At 43.5% G+C, this 12,225-nt stretch overlaps 1 protein-coding gene across 2 annotated transcripts; it reads right to left on the reverse strand.

Moving 5' to 3' along the window:
* Positions 1–288: 288 nt before the first annotated feature.
* Positions 289–11,197, reverse strand: UTP11 (UTP11 small subunit processome component). 2 transcript variants are annotated; one of them, XM_082399303.1, is made up of 8 exons: positions 11,045–11,197; positions 6,534–6,595; positions 5,205–5,307; positions 4,587–4,700; positions 3,995–4,088; positions 3,768–3,898; positions 1,704–1,814; positions 289–980 (listed from the first exon to the last, which is right to left on the reverse strand). In XM_082399303.1, the coding sequence occupies exons 1-8, from the start codon at positions 11,105–11,107 to the stop codon at positions 897–899; spliced, it is 762 nt and encodes a 253-aa protein (XP_082255429.1). In that variant the 5' UTR covers positions 11,108–11,197; the 3' UTR covers positions 289–896. The 2 variants fall into 2 exon arrangements, with proteins under 2 accessions (XP_082255429.1, XP_082255428.1); XM_082399302.1 differs by lacking the exon at positions 289–980 and adding an exon at positions 1,015–1,281.
* Positions 11,198–12,225: the final 1,028 nt, after the last annotated feature.

The following is a 12,225-nucleotide window of genomic DNA, read 5'->3' on the forward strand; positions in this document are numbered from 1 at the left end:
AGGAACAGAAAGCCAGGTCTGCTCTGATCTGAGCTTCATCAATAAAGAAGAGGTGCCCCTGTGAGTTCCTAATTCCAAGGGTTTCTATCTGCAGCTGTAAAGTGCAAAAGAAAAAAGTCCTTCCTGGCTAACTTATGCAGCCACCTGAATATCCAATAAATTAAGAATGAATGAGGGTAAAATCAGTCTATCCAGTGGTTAAAACATTTTGCAAACATTAGAAATATTTACTTTAGTCTTTACTATGAGCATATATTACTTTAAAAAATTTAATGATGTAACAAAATGGAAAAGAGCTAATGATTTAATAGTAAGTGAAAAAAGTACGCCATAAAGGTGTTTAATTACAACTACAAAACACAAAAACCAGTGCCAACCTCTACAAAATGGAGGAAATCAACCAGAATGCTCTGATAGTCGTTCCCCTCCATTTCCCTAACCTCCTAGCATAGTTAAGTACACAACAGTTGTCTGTCGTTCTTGAATAAGCATTGGGATTAGAGACGAACTCACTTGTTTTCCAAATCTGCTATATAAAAGATTATGTAACTTTTATAATGAAAAAAAATGAAAGTATATAAAAATAAGACTGATTTCAGGGAATTCCTTGGTGGTCCAGTGACTGGGACTTGGTGCTTTCACTGCCTTGGGCCTGGGATCCTGCAGGCTTCGTGCAGCGGCCAAAAAAAAGACTGATTTCAACAATTCAACAACCCACAAACAATTTAGACGGGGGAAGGGGCTTTAACACTGTTCACATCAAATGTCAGATCTATAATAAATTATGGTTATAAACAGGAAAACCAAGTCACTTAGACCAGTGGAATCTGAAGTTACTGGAAAAAAAAAAAACATAAACTCTTCCACGTGGAATGAAAAGGCTTATCGATAACACTTCAACGTTTTCGACGACTCTCAAATTTGTAAATAGCTGGGGAGTTGACTGTTGCTTTCTTCACCTTCACCTTCCGAGTTTTATCCTACAAAAGAGTAAAAAGTTACCAGTAAACAGTAGGAGAGGTCTGTGTAAAACAGAAAGTTTAATAAACTACCTACTAGAAAGCCCCTAATTCAGCCGTCTCAATGTTCAAGAGAGACAAAGCCCTTTGTCCTAAGGCATCCCCGACGCAATGAGTCAAGTTCTCCCCTGGGCATCTATAATGAGGCTGGCTGTGCAGAAGTTCTTGTGAAAATTGAGAAGGTACTCAAATCATTATTTTGTAGGGCTTCATCTCGTACGGAACCCCAGTTGAGAAAGGCAGACCAAAATGATCTGCAAAGCTGAAAAATTTGACATTTAGAGGAATGATAATATGAAAGGGGCATCTTATATTCCTTAGCTCTGCTATTTAACTACACAATGTTGTCTATTTTTAAACACCAGTGAGTGACACGCACTGTTTTATTAACCTGTTTAAATGTTACAGATAGCTGCTCATAAGCTATAAAGTTCATATGCCACCCGATCCTACCCTTTGCTGTTCCAAAGCACTGACTAATAAGCAAGCCCCTTATTACCTCCTTAATCAAGGAACATTTCAACACTGTCAGAGTAACAGACACTGGCTCAAACCACTGCCCCTGAGGAGCAGACATTTTCAATGGGGTTGGTTTACACACAGCTGAAATCCAGTCTCAGTTTAGAACTTTACAAGGAAAAAAATAAAATAAAAAAATGAAGGCCTAAGGCTCTCTCTCCTCACCAGAAGATCTTTGCGAGTCTGAATTTTCTGTGCAATAACAAACAATTTCTTCTCGCGCTCAATCCGCTGTGTCAGGCAGTTATACTGCTTTTGCCTCTCTTTCGCTATTTGCTGCAGAAGAAACACACATTTTTCAGTAAAACAATTAACAGGATAAAAATGAGTAAGAAACTGTTTCTTAATCCACTTGGGCCCAAATGCATAAATGGTTTCATCAATTCCCTCCTTACCCCAGAATCAACGTAACAAGAGACTCTGAAGTTGGCCATTTTACGAACACCACATTCCAGAGCTCCATGGAACCTTGGAGACTTGCCCATGGACACAAGGTTCACCTGGAGCAGAATCAGAACTGCGCCTCGAGTCTCACAGATCCCAGGAATCTTTCCACTACTACACTGAGCTGTCTGAGCGTCCCGGTTACCTAATGTGAAGGAATGAACCAGTGCTGGAAACCCTACACAATGAGTAGAGAAGCAGAGAAGGGCCACCGGGCAGTGTGCTGGCGTCAGAACCGCGGAACTCAGAAAGCAGAAGGACTCTGTCAGTGGAAGCTGACCTGAAAATTCTCACTGCTGATGACCCCTCAAAGACCAACGGTCCTTCAGTGTGGGGGGATCACAGACCTCTGAGAAACTGATGAAAGCTTTGGATTCTTTCTTGACATAAATGCATATATGTATTTGTACAAATTCATACACACGTATATACCCAGTCACACAAAATTTCAAGGTGGAAAGAAGGTGTTCATAGACTTCCTAAAGCCCATTCGTGGATTGCCCACCCCCTCCAAGTTACAGACTAAAAATTCCCTTGCAAGCCACCCACCAGCAGTCTCTTAATAAAAATAATTTTGCTTTAAACAAGACAGTCAAAAGAAACAACACCACTAGACAAAAAGGGCAATCCAAACCTTCCCAACTTTTCAAAAGGTAAGATGGTGAACCATTCTACACAGGACTTTGGAATACCAGTCTCTTTCGGGACTGCTGCGATACCTGAGAAGTGTCAGCGACACAGCTAACTGAAAATACAACTACGTGACCAAGAGGGTTAAAACTAGAACACCAGTCAGCCGGCTCCTCGGCTGGAAGTGTTAGCTACACAGAGGGGAATATTACTGGGCCTCAGATTTAAACAATTCACCAGTTCTAGCATAGTCTCACAGCAGTGGTTTCAGACAGCTTTTGTTTTCACTTTATTGCACAGACTGTTGATTTGTGGGATTACCCAATATAATCAAACTAATTAGGGGTATTTATATTACTAAAGCAAGTTTAGCTGCCTCTGAGCTAGAGAAGCTGCTGTGAAATTAAACAAAGCTGATGCGGTGTAAATGATTCAAATCAAAACAGAACAGCTGTCTGCCTGAAACACATTGACAGCATTTTTTTAAATGAATCAGAAGTGAGAGTTCAACTCCAGAAGACTTGGAGAAAAAGCATGTCTTCTGCACAAACCCAGTTACAGTGATGGAAAGCACCGTAAGGACAAGTCAATACAAAATTTGGGGTACAAATGCAGAACATGAAAGACCTTCTGATATGCATATTCACTGTTAAAGGTTTAATATCAAAGTATACCAAATCCCTTCATCTTCAGTGTCCCCTCCTTTCTCTGCCTTTTAAAACTGTTGGCACCTGTTACAAACATTGAACGCACAAAGCCCAGGGTCAGTGGTAGGATTCAAATGCAGACCTAGGGAATCCCCTGGCGGTCCAGAGGTTAGGACTCGGTGCTTTGCTGGGGCCCGGGTTCAATCCATGGTCAGGGAACTAAGATCCCGCAAGCCTCGCAGCATGGCCAAAAAAAAAACCAAAACAAATGCAGACCTAAAGGCCAGAATGTAAGCTCCTGACCACTATGCTACACGTCCTCTAATCTTAGAGACTAAGGAACCCTCCTCCACTTCCATTCCCATCACCAAATCTTCCTTCCACTTCTCTAAGAGAACTTGGTAAGTTTTCAAAAATAATCATCTTAAATGCAGTAGGGAAAAAAAAAAAAAAAAAAAGAACCTAGATTCCCGTAAACTCAGACCTGAAGAAAAATGGAGAAAATTACCTTAAGTCGAGTCTGATTGTTAACTCCTTTCACTTTCTCCTTCTGCAAGGTCTCTATCGTAGGTCTGTTAAAGACTCTGTCGACTAGTTCTGGGGCTGTTCGCAGGTGAGTTGCAATATCAAACTGTTCGACTAAAAGTCAAGACAATCCTTAAGGTGCTGTCTCTAACACCAAACAACACAGACCAATATGCTAGACTGTCCCAGAAACTTTCAAACATTTCATACCTTCCTTTTTGGTGTCAAAAAAAAACACATGCTTCTTCTGTTGCTTCCCCTGGAAATCCAGCAGATGGAGCTCTGATTTTAGTCTTTCAATTTTCTAGGATACAGAATATGGCCTCATTTTATATTGGGTTCTTCTAGGGTATCAGAAATGAATTTGCACAAGTTTAGACCATTCCACGTCATTATCACCAGCCAGCAGAGAATGTGCTTCATTCTTTTAAAAGGACCACTAAAATTTATCAAGCACCAACCACACGTCAGGTAGGGGGCTAGCTAGGCACTACACAAAACTCATTTAATCCTTACAACAATCCTATGAGATAGAAATGTGGAAACAGCCCCAGGGAAGCTAATTTGTCCATAATCATGGGGCTGATGAATGGCAGAGCCAGAGTTTAAACCTAAGTCTGTCTCAAACTTGACCTCTTTCCACTCCACCATGCTGACTATACTTTTAAACCATTATCATAATTAAGTGCACTTTAAGATTAGAAATGCCAGAAGAAATCAACTTACAACTCGAGATCAATGGATTTCTATTTCTCTTCTTAACCAACAAAAACATATCAGAATAAAGAGTTTTAGTTGTTACCTTAGCTTCTGCAACCCTTTTCATTTCTATATATTTGACATCCTGAGTTCTCATCAGTTTCAGCTGTTCTGGAGTTACTTCTTCCTTAGTCTCCTTAATAACATGAACTCCATCCTAAAATCCAAATTTAAAAGATACGTTTCCTATTAGATTAAAATCATTAATAACTTGTTGGCATAGTTCGTGGCTGGAACAAAGACAACCAAAGGCTACATTCAACAGCAACACAATGCACCAGGCCCCCAAGACACACATTCAATTCAGCACCTCCAATCACCCTCTCAGAATAGCTCCAGGCATCAGACAACTCCAAACGCATGCTGCTCATGAAGGGGCAGCTTTGCCTTGCATAATGACCAGGAGCACCTGACCAACTGGAGAAGAGCTAAAAAAAAGCCCAGGATCCTAGCTATCCATCTCCTCCCTCATCCTTATTTTCCTTGTTGAGTTGGAGCTCAAAACACCAACTGAGGGACTGCCCTGGCAGTCCAGTGGTTAAGACTCTGTGCTTCCACTGCAGGGGGCATGGGTTCAATCCCTGGTTAGGGTACTAAGATCCCACATGCCATACGGCATTGCAGGGAAAAACAAAACCCAACGGATCCATTAGGCACCCACCTGGAGTTTAACCCGAGTCATTTTATAGTAGAATTCATCTGGATTTTTTTCAAGAGCCTTCTTCCGGAGAGCTCTAAGGTATTTTTGCTTTTTCCGGTAGTCACTGAAAAGCAGGTTAAACAAGGTTCATGGCAAAAAAGAAAAAAAAAAAAAAAAACACAACAAGCAAACTTTACAAGCATCTAATGATACATACAAAATGAAACTCAAAAAAGCCAAAGGAGTGACTACATTCGACCCACACTCCAATGTCACACTCCAATGTCAGATGTTGAGCTCATCTCTTTGTGGGTCCTCTCCTATCCCTGTTCTACCTGAAATTAACAGTCCCCATTTCACGTAAGTTTTACTGCCATCTACATCATTACAAGGAGAGACCCAACAAAGCACAGATTACAACTCCTCAGACGGGGTTCTGATGCAAGCTTGGGCACCAAGTGACCAAATAAGATTCAGAAACTACACGTTGTAGTATAGCATAGTGACTAGAATCGTGGACTCTGGAGCCAGACTGTCTGGGTTGAAATCTTGACTCCACCACTTCTGGCTGAGTAATCTTGGATAAGTTAGTTAACCACTCTGCATCCCAATTTAATCTGTGAAATGGGTGTGATAATAATAGTATCCCCAAAGATTGCTGGAATAAATGCATGTAAAAATGGCAACTCTCTTAGAACACTGCCTGGCCTAATAACAGCACTCAGTTATTATTATTTGCCTGAAAAACTCTGGGACCCAGAGCAATCCACTTAATCCATCACCAGCTGCTCCGGGGGCATAAAAAGGACCTCAGCTGACATGCATGGCTAACAAATAATTATAAAATATTTTGTAAATAAAGTGCTAAAGAAGAAGAAGAATAGGGATAATTGTTTTATAAAATGTTTTCAAAGTTCATTATCACCCACACTCAGTCCCATGAATCCATCTTTCACATGTCTTCATTCCACACCACACATGGTGATGTAAGAGACTCAACAACTGGAATGTTAGATTCTATCTTGAACTTCAGGAAAAGGGAGAGAAAAAAGATTCGGCTTTTAGCTCAAACACCAAGGCAGAAGCAAACCAAAGCCACTCTGAGAAAACGATCTGGAACAACATAATAAAAAAAATTCTCAATGCAACTACAGTTAAATAAATAACGCTCTGCCTAAACAAAGAGAGAAGTTTAGGGTCGCAGAAAAGTATCTGACAGGCTGCCAGAGCTTTGGCCATTTTATCAATGGCAGGAAATCATCCCCTGCTGGACACTCAGGCAATTCAGCTGTAGTACAGGGAGGCTGTAAGCTTTTCTGGCAGCACCGCTCCCAGAAAGACTGTACTCACTCTGCACGAAGTTTGTAATCTTTCTTTTTCTCCAGCAGGCCCAGATGTTTTCGAAAGCTGGGCTAGAAGACAAAAGGAAAAAAAAAGTGCTTAGTTTCCTCAGCAAACACATACCCGAATCAACAGGACACCTGACAGGAACAAGAATCTCTGGAGCGTTCAGTAAATCCATGTCCTGGCAGCCAATGTGCTATCCTGTTCCCTCCCCTCCCCCAACTGGGCACTGCCCAAGGATGAGAGGCCATGCAGGCGCCAGAGAGGTCACAAGTACGGCCATAGTAGGCTTCTTGGCCTATTAAGGACAGAGAAAGGCAACAATGACTCGGCACTAAGAAAGCAGTTGCCAGTTGTACTAAAATTACTACAGACTTAATCCAAGGGTTTATAAAATACTATGAAGGGAAAACATAGTAACAGGGAAGCAACTGTGGTTAAGAGAGCTAAATTTAGAGTCTGAAGAACTGGGTTCAAATCCAAGCTTTACCTCTTAACAATCTGTGACTCTGGGCACTTCACTTAACATCTCTGAGCTCCTGTTTCCTAGCTATAAAATAAGAACAATAAGACCTACTTCTCACGACTATCCTGAGGATTTAATGAGCCTCTGTAAGTGGTAGTTGCCCGCACACAGCCTGGCACATAGCAGGTGCCCAGCATATGTGTAGTTATTATTCTAACTTCGGTACTAAGCATGAGAGTGTGACAGAAAATACTTTCTCTGATACAGAACTTGGATAGCATGAAGGTACAAGGATTAAATCTTGCTATTATCTTTCTACAAGCTACCACTCCTTGAGCACTTAACCTACGGCAAGGTCAGTGCTAGATGCTTTTGCCTACACATCATCATAATAGGCCACATTTATTAAGAATTACCGTTACATTTTGGGCAAATCTGAGAATATAAAATTAAAAGAAAGAAAAGAAAATCACTATAAAGAATTTGTATGGGGACTTCCTGGTGGCACAGTGGTTACGAATCCGCCTGCCAATGCAGGGGACATGCGTTCGATCCCTGGTCCGGGAAGATCCCACATGCCGCAGAGCAACTAAGCCCATGCGCCACAACTACTGAGCCTGCGCTCTAGAGCTTGCGAGCCACAACTACTGAGCCCACGTGCCTAGAGCCCGTGCTCCGCAACAAGAGAATCCACCACAATGAGAAGCCCCCACATCACAACGAAGAGTAGCCCTCACTCACTGCAACTAGAGAAAGCCTGCGCACAGCAATGAAGACCCTACACTTCCAAAAATTTTTTTAAATTAAAATAAAAGAATTTGTATGTACTTTTACGTTGCTTTGTAAAATCTAGGAGTTTTGACATTCCCAGAAGGTAAAAAAAATTCCTGTTCTCTTGTTAGGATGAGTATGTAACATGAGTAAATAAAATTTTTATCAAGGTGAAAAAAAAAAAAAGAAATACTGTTACAAAGCAATCTGCTATGCTCATTACACACAATGTCATTTATCCCCAAACAATCATGGAAAGTGGATAAAGCAGGCACTACTGTTATCCCAATTTTCCAAAAAGGGAATGAGGTTTAGAGAACTTGCCCAAGAACACAGACAGAACTAGTAAGTGGCAAAGCTAGAACGAGACTTATTCTATCTGGGGCCACAGTCTGCTCTTCCCCACCCTCCTACACTGCATCCTCTTCCACTTTGAATATTCTCGATGTTTGAGGCAGTACATAAACTTCTCTACTGTTTAAACTTGCATAATAACTTGAGTGGAATTTTTTTTTATTTATTTCTTTATTTACTTGTTGGATGCATTGGGTCTTTGTCGCTGCACACAGGCTTTCTCTAGTTGCGGTGAGCAGGGGCTACTCCGTCGTGGCGTGTGGGCTTCTCACTGCAGTGGCTTCTCTTACTGTGGAGCACGGGCTCTAGGTGCGCGGGCTTCAGTAGTTGTGGCACGCAGGCTCAGTAGTTGTGGCTCGCGGCCTCTAGAGTGCAGGCTCAGTAGTTGTGGCACATGGGCTTAGTTGCTCCGTGGCATGTGGGATCTTCCCGGACCAGGGCTCGAACCCATGTCCCCTGCCTTGGCAGGTGGATTCTTAACCATTGCGCCACCAGGGAAGTCCCTGGGTGGGATTTTTAACAGTCTCCTCTCTCATCCTCTATCCTTGAAGTGATGCAAGAAATAACTCAATATTTAAAATAATACCCAAGCCCTCTCTTGATCATTACTATTTTAATTATAGCAGACAAAGAGAAGTTGACAGAGAATAGAGAAAGAAAACTCAAGGGTCAAAAGAGCAACAAAGTGAGGCAGAAATCTTGAAATCTGTCATGTCCACTTGAATGTACACCTGCCAGGAGGAAGCCTAGCACTGAATCTGAAATAGTTCACGTAATTACCCCCTCCATACCAATGTATCTTCCAGAGCTCCCCCAGTGCCTCAGTGAGGACCTATAAGATAAAGTCCAAACTTTACCCAAATAGGGAGTGCTCCCGTCAATGTGTTTACCAACCTTTCCAGCATGGCCTCCTCCTCACCTCTCCCACAAAGACCCTCTATTCCCACTCAGACATGGCCATGTCATGCTCTTTGCCTCTGTCTTCTCTATGAATCCAAATCAACTACCCACAACTGTGCCTTTGGACACACTATTCAACCTCTTTAAGCATCAGATTCCTCATTTGTATTGATACAAATGAGGATAACATCTGCCTCACAGGAATGCTGTAGGATTATACAAGATAATCCTTGTACAGCATGTTGGGCTGTACCTAGCATACAGTCAGTGCTCAAAAAGTGACAGTTATGGGACTTCCCTCGTGGCACAGTGGTTAAGAATCCGCCTGCCAATGCAAGGGACATGGGTTCGAGCCCTGGTCCGGGAAGATCCCACGTGCCGCGGAGCAACTAAGCCCGTGCGCCACTACTGAGCCTGCGCTCTAGAGCCCGCGAGCCACAACTACTGAAGCCCGTGCGCCTAGAGCCCGTGCTCCGAAACAAGAGACGCCACCATAAAGAGAAGCCCGCGCAACACGATGAAGAGTAGCCCCCGCTCGCCGCAACTAGAGAAAGCCCGCGCTCAGCAACGAAGACCCAACACAGCCAAAAATAAATAAAATAAAATTTTTTTTAGAAAGTGACAGCTATTATCATTGCCTTCCAAGTCCAACAAGTTTCACTGTGATGCTTTCTCTCATCATCTCTCCTCTTCCCTGTTTTTTAATTTGGGTTTCCCCCCCCCCCTTTTTTTTTTCCCCCTCTCATTGGTCATTTTTTTATGCATCTCTTATAAAGTTGCTTCTTTATTCAACTTTTAGTACCCTCTGGATTCAAAACACTTGGTCTGATCCCTGGCTTTGTTGATTGCCACCTACAGCTGTATGTCTTTGGGCAAATTACTTAACCTATCTGAGCCTCAGCTTCCCCATCTGCAAATGTAAGAAAATAATGGTACCTACTTCCACACACTCTTGAGAGATAAATGAGATAATAAGGGTAAAGCATTTTGCACTTTGTCTGGCTCTGGCACACAGAAAGCACTTCTAGCTGTTATTATTTTTAGATAGATCCACACAGGGGTCCAAACAAGATGGCAAATTATCAATACACTACTCCCAGCACACCACTGAGCATACAGCAAGTGCACAATAAATGTCTGATAAATGCTATTAAGCAGGAAGACTGAACTGTGGTTGGGAGGCCTTAGTTCCAGCCCATCCATCAGTGACACAGCTTTAGACACATCCTTCTCTTTCTCTTCCCCATCTGTAAAATGAAATTGCACCAGACATCCCTAAGGGCCTTTCTGGATCAGATATTGTGTGATTCCTGAGAACAGAAGAATAAATTGACTCTGCATATATTAAATGAATTTCCACTCAACCTCTCCACACAGACACACCCTCCACAGAAGTCCTGCAATTGTTCATTCGGTCTGAATTTGGTGTTTGTGACTGGGCAAGTCAATTCTGTTCTTTGGACCTCAGTTTCCTCATCTGTATAATGGGGTTGGAAAACACCAACACTACATGGTGAGACATAAACAAAAAGCGTACGTGCAGATCTTCATGGACCTCAAAGCCCAAGCATGATGATAATAGCACATTAATTAACACCAATTTCTTCGGGATCAGCCCACATACGCAGCGGACAGAGCTGAGCATCTTTAGATGTGGATTCCAGTTCCAGCGGGGACACTTATTGGCTGTGTGAACTTTGACCTCAACTTCCCCAGAGAGGATCAAGCACTTTACACACAGTATCTCATTTAACTACTTCAATGAAACCTTGCAAGATAGCTTTGATTATCTCCCAGGAATAGGGACAGCTGTGCTCTCCTAGCGAGAACGACCACCCCCTCCTCCCCGAACCGCGAGGGTCCGCCCCAGCCACGCCTGCGTCGTCAGCATATATTTGCATGTATTTACAAGCAACATCTCCGCACAGAAAAGGCCAGGACCCGCAGCTGGGTAGGTGGGTAGGGCCGGGGCGAGAATAGCACATGGGGCCACCGGCCAGAGTTCGTGAGGCCTGTGCGGTCCTACCTGGCTTCGCTCTCGGTGTTCCCGCTGCCGCGACTTAGCCGCTTTCCGAAAAGCCGCCGCCATGTCGGCTCAGTCCTGGAAAAGCTCAGTAGACAACGCCGGTTCCGCACCGCCTCGTCCACTGACCCTACCGGATATAGGCCGAGCCGCCGGAGGTTTAGAACCGCCCCCTTCCTTTCTGCAGCCTATCCAGCGCCTGCTTTTCCGGAAGTACGTCATCTAGCGAAAGGCGTCTACCCCAGGCTGCTTCTGGGAAGTGTAGTTCTCTAGGTCTAGCCTCGTGACTCTACAACAGCCAGTTCTTATTCGCCAGAGCCTGTCCACGTGTACGGTGAGTTCGCCTTCGTGATCCGCTCCGTTGGCACCTGGGAGCACCGTGGCTGGCACTGCCCTTGGGCTGAGCTGGGCCTGGAGTGTGCGCATGTGCAGTCAACTACAGCTCTGCTCCGTTTGCCGTGTTTATGCGGTGTATTTGTATACACTGCTAGGTATAAGATAGGTAACTATTTTAGAACTGACTATAGCACAGGAAACTCTACTCAATGCTCTGTGGTGACCTAAATGGGAAGGAAATTCAAAAAAGAGGGGATAGGGCTTCCCTGGTGGCGCAGTGGTTGAGAATCTGCCTGCCAATGCAGGAGACACGGGTTCGAGCCCTGGTCTGGGAAGATCCCACATGCCGCGGAGCAGCTGGGCCCGTGAGCCACAGTTAACTGAGCCTGCGCGTCTGGAGCCTGTGCTCCGCAACAAGAGAAGCCGTGATAGTGAGAGGTACGCGCACCGCGATGAAGAGTGGCCCCCGCTTGCCACAACTAGAGAAAGCCCTCGCACAGAAACGAAGACCCAACACAGCCATAAATAAATTAAATAAATAAATAAATAAAGCATGACACAAATTAAGCTATGTGAATACCATCAAGCTTTAAAAAAAAAGAGGGGGATATATGTATATGTATAGCTAATTCACCTTGCTGTATAGCAGAAAGTAACACAATATTGTAAAGCAACTGTACTCCAATAATAATAATTTAAAAAAAAAAAAAAAGCTAGGGGCCCTGTGAGTTTTCTGGTGCACCGGAAAGAGCACTCTATAGAGAGACAAGCATGCTTAAAACCATGTCTGGCTCTGCCATGTACTGGCTGTGTGACTTCTGACAGGTCGCTTTGATACGGACCAGGAT

The sequence above is a fragment of the Balaenoptera borealis genome, assembly GCF_965194805.1.
Source record: "Balaenoptera borealis genome assembly, chromosome: 1".
Classification (NCBI taxonomy): domain Eukaryota; kingdom Metazoa; phylum Chordata; class Mammalia; order Artiodactyla; family Balaenopteridae; genus Balaenoptera; species Balaenoptera borealis.

Bases quoted from the DNA above. Each gene is read 5' to 3' on its own strand.
- UTP11 (XM_082399302.1), bottom strand. From the start codon at position 11,107: ATGGCGGCGGCTTTTCGGAAAGCGGCTAAGTCGCGGCAGCGGGAACAC. The intron at 5,308-6,533 runs GTGAGTACAGTC...CCTGCTTTTCAG, and splicing joins GATTACAAACTTCGTGCAGA to TGACTACCGGAAAAAGCAAA. The intron at 3,899-3,994 runs GTATGAAATGTT...CTTGACTTTTAG, and splicing joins TTTTGACACCAAAAAGGAAG to TCGAACAGTTTGATATTGCA.